General features: G+C 45.4%; 1 protein-coding gene across 1 annotated transcript in view; it reads left to right on the top strand.

Moving 5' to 3' along the window:
- The first annotated feature begins 401 nt into the window (after positions 1-401).
- Positions 402-15356, top strand: part of LOC142245910 (vomeronasal type-2 receptor 26-like) — a 71879-nt gene continuing 56924 nt past the window's right edge. Inside the window, exon 1 of the mRNA XM_075319233.1 lies at positions 402-625. Coding sequence (XP_075175348.1) covers positions 402-625 — 224 coding nt within the window. The remainder of the gene's footprint in view (positions 626-15356) is intronic.

The raw sequence follows: 15356 nt of genomic DNA, 5'->3' as shown, positions 1-15356 counted from the left end.
TACTTCTCAACTTTAAAATTTTAGATTAACAAAAGAGTAAAAAAATATTGGGACCTAACCCTAAGAAAACAGAATATAAAGCTCTTATTGCATTTTGTAATTTATTTGGCAGACACTGATCAAAGGAGAATATTGTAGCTGAATATAATATATTCTATTATGGAAATATTTTTAAGTCCTCAGTATAATTCTGTATTCTGCGTGATTCCCATATGACTGTATAGAGCAGATGATTTTATATTAATTTATACTAATAATATTCCCTCACAATCTACACTATATAAGACGGCTCGTTAAGTAACCTGCTCCTGTATACAATATTCAGAAAGCTGCAGGACAGATGTATCTGTAATGATTAGATACCGAGGAATATTACATGGAGGAGCCGCCGACCTGCAGAGATGTCGGGGAAGTTGCTTATTGTAGTATTCTTTATTGCCAGTGTTATATTACACGGACAATGCCAAAAACTAAGCTCAGGACCTAATTGCTTTATTAGAAAAGACAATGCTCTTTTAAATACAAATTATTTCCAGGATGGAGATCTGATCTTTGGAGGAATATTCACTGTACATTATTTTTATGACCGTCACCAGAAAAAGCTAGTTGATAAAGTCTGTAAACTGTAAGTACAGGGCATGTTCATTTTTGTTTCTTTTTGGTTAGCGTTAAGTGAGTAGTTAACTATTTGTACTCGTTATGCTGTCCGCTATTTGCATATTCGTTATGAGTAGCAGGCGCAATGTAAGTCAATGGGAAATGCTTGAGTAACCCGAAAGCCGAACTTTTCGTGAGAGTAGCCAATAGTACGGCTTTCGGGTTACTCGTTACTTAGAGAGTATTTCCCATTGACTTACATTGCGCCCGCTACTCCTAACGAATATGCAAGTAGCGGACAGTACTCGCTAACTCGTTAACTACTCGCTCAAAACTATTTTTGGTCCCATAAAGGGACTTGATCCTAAAATATTTTAGTTTCCTTTATAATATACTGCAATTTGTCTATAGTATGCCCATCAATGATATACTGAAAGGGCAAGTTATTAAGCCTTACTTTGTGGTTGAAAGGTTTCCCATCCATAGCAGACCTGGCACTGTTTGCTTAGCCGTCAGCTTTCATGGTAGCCCATTAGCACCAAGTGAGATCACTGCAGGGCTCTGGTGGGGTGACAGACAGAGCAAGTTCCCAACACCTAACCATATGGACTCTGCAGTGAGCATTGACCACAGCATCAACATGGCCAGGATCAATCCTATCTCCGATCCTAGTTGTTAGAACAGATGCTTACTGGCATTGCTTTCTATCGTACAGCTTGTCTGGGTCTTAGAGAATCGACGTCTCAGAAGGGATCTAATTTCTATGTATAAATACATGTGTGGTTCTTACAAAGTACTGGCTCTTGACTTATTCCAAAGACAATACTAAGGACCAAGGGGCACTCATTGCGAGTGGAAGAAAGGAGATTCTGGCAGCTAAATAAGAAAGGTTTCCTTACAATTGGAGCAGTCAGTCTGTGGAACGCCCTACCACAAGAAGCAGTAATGGCAGACACTATAACAGCGTTTAAAAAAGGGCGTGATGATTTCCTCAGTACACACAACATTGTCTGTTATAACTAATGTAGTGACAAAATGTATAACTGGTGGAGGAAGGTGGACCTAGGCGTTTTTTTCAACCTATGTAACTGTGACTTCCATAAATCTACAAGTTCCTGCAAGCCCATCTGTTTTGCCATGACTTTCTACAGTAAAACTGCATTCACTATGTCCAATATGTACAGCTGCTTAAATACTTAAACTAACAAGAGCTAATGTTGCTTAAACAGGTAGAACAGGGACAAAATTTGTCAAGCGGGAGAGTGGTCAGATATCAAGCTAAGTGTCAAAACCGGAACTAGCAGCAAAGTACAGAAACGGCAGGCAGACGAGTAGTCAGATAACAAGCTAAGGGTCAAAACTGGAGCTAGCTGCGAATAACAGCAACAGAAGGTAGAAGAGTAGTCAGGTAATCAAGCTAATTTCAATATACGGGAATACAAGCAAACAACAAGGAACCAGAGCCTAGCAGGGGGTTACATGACTATATCTGGCACCTGCCAGCAGAAGGGAGAAAGCATAAGAGGGGTGTGGTGCCTTCTTATTGATCCCAGCTGAAAGGTAGCTACTCAAGCCGGAAGAAACATACCACCACAGTCAACTAGTGGTACTGCAGGTTCTAGTGAAACCCAGCTTAATAGATGAGCGGAGCCTGCGCCCAGCAGAGCCACTGACTGCTCCCCCGTACCCAGCACCGCCCACAGTGGTGATGCGGCGACGTCTGGTGATCGAATCAGACGTCGAGTCTGGTGGAGATGTAACAGATTCTTTTAAATAGGGTCTGCCCTTGTAGCCAACATCAGCCAGTAGCGGTTACAACACTTAAAAAGGAGCTGATTTCAGCAGCTTTATTTAAAACAATATTATGTTGCCTCAGCCAGAGAGCAAAACAAGTTATCAATAGTGGTGCAAGGTGTTGAAACCCCCCCAACCCAATTTGTTATTGATTACCTATCCAGAAGATACATTAATACTTATGCCTGGAAAGCCATTTAAACAATATTTTAATGTAGACAGGGCACAGAGGGGAGGCTTCAGCTGCACACAGTTCTCTTACAGCCAGACCAATGATAGTCAGGAAGAAGAGGGGGATGTAGCTAATCTTCTCAAATAGAAAGTAAACTTTTCTTCACAGATTTTTAGTTTTAATTGTATTACAAAGCAAGATAGCATCAAATGAAATTTGATGAGAGCAAGATGTGTTTTAATTTGTTTTAATATTTGAGAAAATTTTGTTAGTTTTCCTTTCAAGGACTGAGTGAAAAAAAAAAAACAGCCAAAGGTACAGAAAATGAGATGGCAAGATTCATAAAGCTAATATTAGGATTATTTTGTGATTTAAGGACTTACAGGTCAAGGGCTATTATTTTGAAGAATTAAACCTCATGAATTTCAATTCATATCTAAATGTTTAAGATAGCCTCTTCACTAGAGTTGAGCGCGGTTCGTGGTTCGTGGTTCTCCAGTTCGCGGTTCGAGTGATTTTGGGGGGTGTTCTAGATTAGATTGAACTAGAACTCGAGCTTTTTGCTAAAATTTCGTTAGCTCGAGTTACGTTCGAGAACGGTTCTATCAGCAAAAAGCCAAGCTAATTACTAGCTGGCTTTCCACTGTAATAGTGTGAGTCACTCTGTACCTCACACTATTATCAAATTTCAGCGTATAGTGTGCGGGGGCGGCGCGTTCAGATCACTGCTGCTGGGATAATGGCGATAGCCATTTTTTTTTTCCTTCCCTAAGCGTGCGCGTAGTGGGGTGGGCCAGCATGTCAGCCAATCCCAGACACACACACAGCTAAGTGGACTTTTTGCCAGAGAAGCAAGGGCATGTGTCATAGGCTGTCCATGTCACATGTCCTTGCATTATAAAAACTGACATTTTCCTCCAGCACGCCATTATCTGCCTTCTGCGTTTGGGTGTCAGTCACTGCTCACGCAGCTCCTGTCGCCGATCCTGCTGTGTAAGCTCTATACACAGCGTTCTACAGATTAGGGTCAGAAGTTTATTTCAGCCCTTTTAAGGGCTAATTACAGCTGGCTCAGAGCCATAGGTGACAGTCAGGTCCGTGGAAACGCTTTTTACAGCTTCAGATAACAGCGTCTGTGTAGCTAAGCTCAGGGAAATCCTTGCTGCATTTCACCATTAGGAGGGATAGAAAGTGAGGCTTCCTTTCCTTTACACTGACCCACAACCCGGCCACTGTACCCTCCTGCCCTTTTTTGCAAGGCCATTTTAATTGCAGAGTGCTGCCAGTTAGTGCCATCCAAAGAGTGGCTGCTGTCCTCCATTATTGTGCCACTTGTGCCAAGCAAGTCCCACCACCTCTGCATTCTCCCCTCCTGCACATTTTTTTTGCAAAGCCATTTTAATTTAAAAGAGTGCTGCCAGTTAGTGGCATCCAAAAAGTGGCTGTTGTACTTCATTTGTGTCCCGCTGGTGACAAGCCATTTCCAGCACCTCTGCATTACACCCTCCTGCTCATTTTTAATTTAAAAGAGTGCTGCCAGTTAGTGGCATCCAAAGAGTGGCTGTACTCCATTATTGTGCCACTGGTGCCAAGCAAGTCCCACCACCTCTGCATTACACCCTCCTGCACATTTTGCTACGCCCATTTTATAGCAAACTCAGGGATTTCCTTGCTGCATTTCATCATTAGGAGGGATATAAAGTGAGGTTTCCTTTACTGTCCTGGTACCCACAGAACACGGCCATTGTACCCACCTGCCCACTTTTGCCCAAAGAGCTGACACTTTTACTGCCATCCTAAAAGTGTCTGGAATTCTAAGTTAGTGTTCCTTTGCTGCCAAGCAAGGTACAACACATGTGCATTCTACACTCCTTTCCATTTCTGGAATGCAATTATTAACTGCAGGTAGTCCAGACAATCTGTGTTGAAGGTGCAGACGCAGATATAATGTTGCCTTCATCCAATCGTGGTTCTCTCGATGTCTGACAGCTCAACAATACCATCTGTTTCCACTTCCAAAACAAGTGATGACCTGCCAATCACACTCCCTGTTTCGTGTAAAGGGGTGGACGTTCAGTGTGAAAAAGCATGTGTGACTGCTGTCCCCACAGTCACAGAGGATGAAGAGCACGCAGATGCACTTGATGGGGCAGGCGGTGGTTGCACAGCCCCGCTAGGCCGCATTGTAGCACAGTGAAATTCCCATTGCGACTTATGCTTCATTTTAAGTCTTGTACTTGGTGGGCTCCCCAGTATGCAGCAAAACCAGGCAACAGGAAATGGACTCTAGTCAGTTGGGTTGATAAATGATTGTTTAACTTTCCCAAAACAAACAATAAGAACCATGCATAAAATTGAAATAATAGAACAAGAGTGGCTGCTGTCCTCTATTATTGTGGCACTTGTGCCAAGCATGTCCCACCACCTCTGCATTCTCCCCTCCTGCACATTTTTGCAAAGCCATATTAATTGAAAAGAGTACTGCCAGTTAGTGGCATCCAAAAAGTGGCTGTTGGACTCCATTAGTGTCCCACTGGTTCCAAGCTATCTCCAGCACCTCTGCATTGCACCCTCAAGCTCATTTTTACTAATCCATTATAATAGCAAACACTGAGGAATCTTAGTGGCATCCAAAAAGTGGCTGTTGGACTTCATTAGTGTCCCACTGGTGCCAAGCTATCTCCAGCACCTCTGCATTGCACCCTCAAGCTCATTTTTACTAATCCATTATAATAGCAAACACTGAGGAATCTTAGTGGCATCCAAAAAGTGGCTGTTGGACTTCATTAGTGTCCCACTGGTGTCAAGCAATTTCCAGCACCTCTGCATTGCACCCTCAAGCTGATTTTACTAAGCCATTATAATAGCAAACACTGAGGAAACATAGTGGCATCCAAAATGTGGCTGTTGGACTTCATTAGTGTCCCACTGGTGCCAAGCAATTTCCAGCACATCTGTGTGGCGCCCCAGGACCTGGTCGCCCCAACAGCATTGCCCCTCCAAAGGGTTAATGCTGAGCCTGGAGGTAATTGGGAGGTCTATTGGCCAGTAAGTTTAACATCCAACGCAGTTCTCCCTCAGGCCAGCAGGGGGAGCTCTGAACCTGGAGTTCCAGGGAGCATTCCTTAAGTCTGGCCTAAGGGAGGAGTTAGTAGTCAGTCTGTAGGAGAAAGCAAAGAGTGCAGATGCAGAGTGTGCTGTCCTGTGGAACTGGGGCCTAGATCTGGAGCAGCTTGGCCCAGGGAAGCAGGAGGAGCAGAGAGGCACAGAAGAGACTCGGACATCGGAGTCTGTGGCCACCAGGGCCTAAAATACTCCCTGGTAGCCGAATACGAAGGGCAGGAGAGCTGCAAGCACCTGGCCCATAAACAGCCCGAAGGTACAGCTGCATCATCAGGGCCCGTGTGGACTCCAGCAGAGAAGCACCAGAGAGGGCCTGTGCAGCCTACCACAGAGGGAAAGGGACGTACCACCGGTCCCAGCAACAAGAGGGCCATTGCTAAATCCAGAGAGCAGGGTCCTATCACAGTAAGGAAAAGAACAGGAGTAGGCCTCATACTCATCTGGCCAAAACGACATCTCAGTTACTTCCAGGCCGGCCGGAGCCCTCTACCACCTGTAACGGTCTCCCAGGACTAAACGTTTGTGAAGTAAAAGAGGAGAAGGTAAAGAGACTGTTGTTTGTGCCTGTTTCTTCCATTGCCTGTCGGCCCTGCACCGTGTTATCCACACAACACCATAAACTCTCACGAGCACCAACAGTGTCCCCGGGGCACCGCTCCACCTGTGGGGAGCAGTACCACCATTGCTGCCATATCATCACCCCGGAGTCCTTACACAGCAGCGGCGGCTTAATAGCCGCATACCACAGGTGGCGTCACGAACATAAACCCCAAGTCGCCAGCCATATTTAACTGACACCCACCAGGGCCACGGAGTCGGGCCCCGCCACCACTGACGACCCCCGGACTAGTCCGGCCCGGCACCGGGTGTCCCATAGCCCTGGGGTGGGCGAGTCATCTGCATTGCACCCTCAAGCTCATTTTTACTAAGCCATTATAATAGCAAACACTGAGGAAACTTAGTGGCATCCAAAAAGTGGCTGTTGGACTTCATTAGTGTCCCAATGGTGCAAAGCTATTTCCAGCACCTCTGCATTGCACCCTCAAGCTCATTTTTACTAAGCCATTATAATAGCAAACACTGAGGAAACTTAGTGGCACCCTAAAAGTGGCTGTTGGACTTCATTAGTGTCCCACTGGTGCCAAGCAATTTCCAGCACCTCTGCATTGCACCCTCAAGCTCATTTTTTCTTAGCCATTATAATAGCAAACACTGAGGAAACTTAGTGGCATCCTAAAAGTGGCTGTTGTACTTCATTAGTGTCCCACTGGTGCCAAGCAATTTCCAGCACCTCTGCATTGTACCCTCAAGCTCATTTTTACTAAGCCATTATAATAGCAAACACTGAGGAAACTTAGTGGCATCATAAAAATGCCTGTTAGACTTCATTATTGTCCCACTGGTGCCAAGCTATTTCCAGCACCTCTGCATTGCACCCTCAAGCTCATTTTTACTAAGCCATTATAATAGCAAACACTGAGGAAACTTAGTGGCATCCTAAAAGTGGCTGTTGGACTTCAGTAGTGTCCCACTGGTGTCAAGCTATTTCCAGAACCTCTGCATTGCACCCTCAAGCTCATTTTTACTAAGCTATTATAATTGCAAACTGTGCTGCCAGTTGTAGGGCCATAGTTGCATTGTCAGGGATAGTCTGTGTTGTTTCTTCTGCTGTCAATAAAGCTAGACCACCTCTGCAATCTACACCACCTCTCAATTTTTACTACCACATTTTAAGTGGACAATCTTGTCGCAATCAAAATGAGTGGCAAAATGACAGATGCTGGTGGAAAGGGGAACAAGCGTGTTGGAAAAGGAAAAAAAGTTTGTGTCCGTGGGGAAGGTGGCAAAGCTCCATTAACATCTGCTGAAGATAGGCCATCTTCCAGCAAAAGTAAGATGTCTACTACTTACCGTGGACAATCCGATGTGCTCCCTTTTTTACGGACATGAACAACTGGAACAAAGGTAGATGATGCCCAAAAAAAGAACATGCTTGAATGGATCTCAAGTGGTCCAACAAGTGACCTCTCCTCCACCTCAACTACCGCATCCAAAAAAACCCAGTCCTCTGAGTTGTCATCCCAAACCCACTTGCTTTCTCCCAGCTTTCAAGTCTCCATCCGCCCTGCACAGTATGGTGGAGCAGAGATGGCTGAGTCTGCAGAGCTGTTCAGTCAAACTATAGCCTGGGAATCAGAGGTCTGCTCCCCAGCTACAGTGAGTACAGACCAGGAAATGGTCTGCAGTGATGCCAAGAACCTTTGTGACTCAGATTCAGGCTGTCATGAGCACGTTTCTGAGCATAATGTTGACCCTTATTCAAAAACTGTAACACCTGTTGTTATAGACAATGAGGAACATACTGATGACGATGAGACGCAGATACCAGATTGAGATGACAACTTAAATATTCATTCAGGGCAGAAAGAGGCTTGGTCTGAGGGTGAGGGGAGTGCAAACACAAGGCTTGATGAGGAAGTTCTAGATCCCACCTACTGTCAACCCACAGTCAAGCACTCGAGGAGGTCAACAGAGGTCGTGGAGGAGGATGCAACTGACGACGAAGTAATCTTGCACCTTCCTGGACAGCGGAGGAGTACTGGTAGCACGTCTACAACTGCATCCTCAGCCACCACTCTGCCTCTAAGCACTAGTCAGGGTGGCTCAGCAGGTCACATGACCTCTATGCCTTGCCTAGCCTGGTCCTTTTTTGACCTTGCAAAGGATCGCCCAAATCATGTGATCTGTAAAATTTTTCGGGAATTTGTTAGTAGAGGCAAAAACGTCAGCAGTTTGACAACTTCTTCCATGAATCGTCACATGAATAAATATCATATGTCCCAGTGGGAAGCTCACCGTGCAGCAATGCGGTCTTGCGGAGCGGACCATCCACTGCCTGCCCCTTCCAGTGCATCCGCGCGCTCTTCATCTTCTAGGACTGTGGGGACAGCTGTCACACCTGGTTTTCCACGCAGAACTTCCACCACTGTAACCGCAACAGGCAGTTTGCTTGGTGGGTCATCAGTTGGTTTGAAAGGGGAAACAAGTGAGCGTGTACAGCTCTCTCAGACATCGATAGCATCATCGTTGGATGAAGGCAACATCATGTCTACATCTGCACTTTCCTCACAAACCTGCATTTTTCCAGGGACACCATACTCACCACCGTCTACACACAGCAGCCAGATTTCTGTCCCTCAGATGTGGACAAATAAAAGGCCATTTCCTGTGACCCATGACAAAGCTAAGAGGTTGACTTTATCCCGCTGTAAGATCTTGGCTACCAAAATGCTGCCTTTCCGCCTATTGGACACACAGGATTTTAGAGACCTTATGTCTGTTGCTGTGCCTCAGTACCAGATGTCCAGTCGCCACTACTTCTCTAAGAATGGTGTGCCTGCGCTACACCAGCATGTCGCACACAACATCACCGCTTCCTTGAGAAACTCTGTGTGTGAACGGGTGCATTTCACCACCGATGCTTGGACCAGTAAGCATGGACAGGGATGTTACATGTCGCTGACTGGGCACTGGGTAACTATGGTGATAGATGGTGAAGGGTCTGCTGCACAAGTCTTGCCGTCCCCACGACTTGTGTGTCAATCCTCTGTCTGTCCAAGTTCCTCCACTGCTTCTGCCTCCTCAACCTCATCTGGATCCTCCACCTCCACCCCAAGCCTGCCTGGTCAGGCCACCAGCATTGTAACTGCGCAGAAGGAATCATGCACCCCTCATTACTATGCTGGCAGCAGAGCGCAACGGCATCAGGCGGTCTTTATCTTGAAATGTCTTGGAAATAAGAGTCACACAGCGGCTGAGTTGGGGGCAGCTCTGGAGACTGAGTTTGGTAAATGGTTGTCTCCACTCAACCTGCAGCCTGGTAAGGCCGTGAGCGACAATGCTGCAAACCTGGGTGCGGCCCTTCGCCTGAGCAAGGTGACACACGTGCCTTGTATGGCTCACGTGTTGAACCTTGTTGTCCAGCAATTTCTAACACACTATCCCGGCCTAGATGGCCTTCTGAACCGGGCACGAAAACTGTCTGCTCACTTCCGCCGTTCAACCGCCGCAGCTGAGCGACTTGCATCGCTCCAGAAGTCTTTAGGCCTGCCGATTCATCGCCTGAAATGCGATATGCCGACATGCTGGAATTCGACTCTCCACATGTTACAGCGACTGTGGCAGCAAAGCCGAGCCCTGGTGCAATACGTCATGACGTATAGCCTGGGCCAACGAGATGCAGAGGTGGGGCAGATCACCCTGATGGAGTGGTCTCAGATCAAGGACCTATGCACCCTTCTGCACAGTTTCGACATGGCGACGAATATGTTTAGCACTGACAATGCCATTATCAGCATGACAATTCCAGTCATTTACATGCTGGAGCACACGCTAAACACTATTCGGAGTCAGGGGGTGGGACAACAGGAAGGGGAGGAACTACAGGAGGATTCATATGCGCAAGGGACAACAACATTACTAAGGTCCAGACGTTCATCATCACCAAGGTGGCAGGCATGGGACCATGGGGGACAGGGATCAACAAGGGCGCATGGTAGCAGGCGAGATGTTGAGGAAGGTGCAGGAGGACATGAAGATATGGAGGACGAACTGTCCATGGACATGGAAGACTCAGCAGATGAGGGAGACCTTGGTCAAATTTCTGTTGAAAGAGGTTGGGGGGAGATGTCAGAGGAAGAAAGAACGGTTAGCACCTCTATGCCACAAACACACCGTGGACTTGGTCCGCATGGCTGCGCAAGACACATGAGCGCCTTCTTGCTACACTACCTCCAATATGACCCTCGTATTGTCAAAATTAGAAATGATGATTAGTACTGGCTTGCCACACTATTAGATCCCCGGGACAAGTCCAAATTTTGTGACATAATTCCAGCCATAGAAAGGGACGCACGTATGCAGGAGTATCAGCAAAAGCTGTTACTCGATCTTAGCTCGGCTTTTCCACCAAACAACCGTGCAGGTGCAGGGAGTGAATCTCCCAGTTGTAACTTCACAAACATGGGACGGTCTTGTCATCTTCAACAGTCTACCCGTACCAGCAGCACCGTATCTGGTGCTGATAACAGCAATTTTATTGAATCTTTTCATAATTTTTTAGACCATCCTTTGCAAGGCCACCAGAGACAACAAGTCTGACATATAGTCAACGGCTGGAGAGGATGATACAGGAGTATCTGCAAATGAACATCGATGCCATGACTTTGCAAATGGAGCTTTGCTCATTTTCGGCTTCAAATCTTGAAAAATGGCCAGAGCTCTCCACTTACGCCTTGGAGATCTTGTCGTGTCCAGCTGCCAGCGTTGTCTCTGAACGTGTCTTCAGTGCTGCTGGGTGTGTGCTGACAGATAAGCGCACGCGTCTGTCCAGTGACAATGTGGACAGACTAACGTTCATCAAAATGAACAAGTCAAGGATCCACAAGGAATTTACTACCCCTGTGTCATCCTGGGGAGAGTAAATGCTTTTGGATTTGGAATGTGCTTGATGCAAACCTACCTGTGAAGTGTACAACTGGGGCACAAGTGCTGCCACTGAAGGGGTTGTCTGTGTGGCCCAATTTTTGGAAAAAATGGAGACTCTGCTTGGAGTAATCCTTGCTGTGTTTTTAAAAGGAGCCAAGATGAACAAGTCATGGTTCAGCAAAGACTTTGCTACCTACCCCGGTGTTATCCTGGGGACAGTTAAGTATGGCGTATTTTTGAATGTGCTTGATGCAAATCTACCTGTGAAGTGTACAACTGGGGCACAACTGCTGCCACTGAAGGGGTGGGTGTGTGTGGCCCAATTTTTGGAAACAAGGGAGACTCCAGTTTGAGTCACCTTGCGGTGTTTTACATGATTTTAGAAGGACGTGCCATGGCTATATGTGTGTGTCGTCCTCTTTTTCCTCGTAACGCTGTTTTTTTTTCGCATGAGAATTTGTTCTTGTCACTTTCCCATGTGTTTGTGTTGTGTGTTGTTTGCCACCTTTTGGACACCTTTGTGGGTGTTTTCTAGGTGTTTTTATGTGTTTGTGATTGCCTCCCATTGTTTCCTATGGGTTCGAGTGGTTCCCCGAACCGAACTCGAACTAAACCTCCGTTCGACGAACCAAGCTCGAGCCGAACCGCGACCGGTTCGCTCATCTCTAGTGGAGATGCCTGAGTCCTGTGCCTGGCAATGCTCCTGACTAGACCTAATCTGATTCCCTCCTGCCACCATGGAAGCAAGGGGCAGAAGTGGGAAGACACACAGATAAAGATAGACAATGGAAAAGCAAAACTGGGACAATATACATATACAGGAATAGGCAATGAGATCCTCAGGAGAAAAGCAAGAGTGGGAAGATAGTAACAAATGGCAACAAGGGTTGACTTCACAACCGCACTCAGCAATGAGTACTACAATCAGCAGGTGGTCTGGATGACAACATCTCACCAGATTAACTAAGATAAACTATATCTGGCATAGAAGGAAGGCTCTATAAGAGGGCAGCATATATAAGAGGGGAGCAGATAAAAGTGGCTCTTCCACAACAATGTGATCAAAGAAGACTAAGAAGCAGACTAACTCTTGCTAGCTTGTCCTACCATTCTGCTGGTCAATGCCAGAGTCTGTCTGTGTTGATCATAGACATCAGAGAAGTTATTCTGTTGAGTGTCAGAATCAGTAGTCTGAACAGGTCCTGACGCCGCCCTTACAGGTGGCAGTGTTTGTGCTAAAATTTTGGCTTTCTGGGGAAACTCTTAAACTATTTTTGCTCAATGAGGAAACTCTGAATTTAGGCTATGTAGGAGCAGTCTTTAAACTTTGAGTCTGTAGGGGAGCTCTGAAAAATGGTTCTGTGGCAGCACTCTTCCATGTTTGGGTCTTTGGGTGAACTCTGGAAACAGGCTCTATGACGGCACTGTTAAAATTTTAGCTCTTTGGTGGCACTCTTAACCCCTTACCTGATTTTCCATTTTTCTAGGTTTTTATTCTCCCCTTCTTCCGAGGGCTGTAACTATATTACTTGTCAGTCAATCTTGCCATAAGAGGGCTTGTTTTTTGCAGAACAAGTTGTACTTTTAAAAGAAATCATAAGTTTTACCATATAGTGTATTGGAAAACAGCAATATATATACAGTCAGGGCCAGAAATATTTGGACAGTGACACAAGTTTTGTTATTTTAGCTGTTTACAAAAACATGTTCAGAAATACAATTATATATATAATATGGGCTGAAAGTGCACACTCCCAGCTGCAATATGAGAGTTTTCACATCCAAATCGGAGAAAGGGTTTAGGAATCATAGCTCTGTAATGCATAGCCGCCTCTTTTTCAAGGGACCAAAAGTAGTTGGACAAGGGACTCTAAGGGCTGCAATTAACTCTGAAGGCGTCTCCCTCGTTAACCTGTAATCAATGAAGTAGTTAAAAGGTCTGGGGTTGATTACAGGTGTGTGGTTTTGCATTTGGAAGCTGTTGCTGTGACCAGACAACATGCGGTCTAAGGAACTCTCAATTGAGGTGAAGCAGAACATCCTGAGGCTGAAAAAAAAGAAAAAATCCATCAGAGAGATAGCAGACATGCTTGGAGTAGCAAAATTAACAGTCGGGTACATTCTGAGAAAAAAGGAATTGACTGGTGAGCTTGGGAACTCAAAAAGGCCTGGGCGTCCACGGATGACAACAGTGGTGGATGATCGCCGCATACTTTCTTTGGTGAAGAAGAACCCGTTCACAACATCAACTGAAGTCCAGAACACTCTCAGTGAAGTAGGTGTATCTGTCTCTAAGTCAACAGTAAAGAGAAGACTCCATGAAAGTAAATACAAAGGGTTCACATCTAGATGCAAACCATTCATCAATTCCAAAAATAGACAGGCCAGAGTTAAATTTGCTGAAAAATACCTCATGAAGCCAGCTCAGTTCTGGAAAAGTATTCTATGGACAGATGAGACAAAGATCAACCTGTACCAGAATGATGGGAAGAAAAAAGTTTGGAGAAGAAAGGGAACGGCACATGATCCAAGGCACACCACATCCTCTGTAAAACATGGTGGAGGCAACGTGATGGCATGGGCATGCATGGCTTTCAATGGCACTGGGTCACTTGTGTTTATTGATGACATAACAGCAGACAAGAGTAGCCGGATGAATTCTGAAGTGTACCGGGATATACTTTCAGCCCAGATTCAGCCAAATGCCGCAAAGTTGATCGGACGGCACTTAATAGTACAGATGGACAATGACCCCAAGCATACAGCCAAAGCTACCCAGGAGTTCATGAGTGCAAAAAAGTGGAACATTCTGCAATGGCCAAGTCAATCACCAGATCTTAACCCAATTGAGCATGCATTTCACTTGCTCAAATCCAGACTTAAGACGGAAAGACCCACAAACAAGCAAGACCTGAAGGCTGCGGCTGTAAAGGCCTGGCAAAGCATTAAGAAGGAGGAAACCCAGCGTTTGGTGATGTCCATGGGTTCCAGACTTAAGGCAGTGATTGCCTCCAAAGGATTCGCAACAAAATATTGAAAATAAAAATATTTTGTTTGGGTTTGGTTTATTTGTCCAATTACTTTTGACCTCCTAAAATGGGGAGTGTTTGTAAAGAAATGTGTACAATTCCTACAATTTCTATCAGATATTTTTGTTCAAACCTTCAAATTAAACGTTACAATCTGCACTTGAATTCTGATGTAGAGATTTCATTTCAAATCTAATGTGGTGGCATGCAGAGCCCAACTCGCCAAAATTGTGTCACTGTCCAAATATTTCTGGACCTAACTGTATATATATATATATATATATATATATATATATATATATATATATATATATTGTGAGATGCCGAGGGGAGAAGTACTAGAGAACAGGTATGTTTCCCCTCGTTTCATTTCATATGTCTCCATGTATTGATTGTGGAGCGGTCGGCCCATGCAAATGGACTGGGAAAAGCTGGGAAAGTTATATCTGGCTCAGCAATAAGTTAGTCACTGAAGCCTGTATATTTCAGTGTAATTTTGGGCTCGGTTTTTCCTGGAGCAATCAGTTGGAATGGCAGTGGGACTGGTTGCTCCCTTCTCCACATTCAATCCAGGGTTTTGATTCCTCACTGGATCAGCTGAAATAATCAGGAGGCATTTCAGAACAGAGAGGCTGCTGAGGAGAGGTACAAGCTCATGGCTGCTGGGACTCAATACCTCCGCTTGCTGTGGTGAGGACCTGACACAGTAAGAGAATACTGTTTTGTTTGTTACATAGGTTTATTTTGTAGTTAGCATTCTGTTGTTAGTTAGTGGCCAGACGGCCTTAGACGTTTATTTTCCTGTTTTTGCATGTGTAACACTGAGAGAGTTTGGAACCTGCCAGTCTGCCGCTGTCATCTGTGAATCCATAGCCACTCGCTTGGACCAAAGCAAAGTTTCAAGCTGAGCTATATTCCCTGTCTCACAAATGGTGTCTCAAATGCAGGCATTAGTGGCTATTGGACTGTGACTGCAGATAAACCGTTCTATGGGCATTGTCTCTTGTTAATGTCCTGGCTGAAAGCTCCTGTGCTGCTGAAGAGCCAAGAGACCAGCAATATGGAGGAGCTGCTAAAACAGTTGGTGCAGGCCAACATTAACCAACAACAGACCAATGCCCAGCTACAACAGACCAATGCCCAGCTACAACAGG

This window comes from Anomaloglossus baeobatrachus, chromosome 1 (assembly GCF_048569485.1).
Source record: "Anomaloglossus baeobatrachus isolate aAnoBae1 chromosome 1, aAnoBae1.hap1, whole genome shotgun sequence".
NCBI lineage: Eukaryota > Metazoa > Chordata > Amphibia > Anura > Aromobatidae > Anomaloglossus > Anomaloglossus baeobatrachus.
The sequence above is the reverse complement of the archived record's forward strand: the minus strand, read 5'-3'. Positions and strand labels throughout refer to the sequence as shown.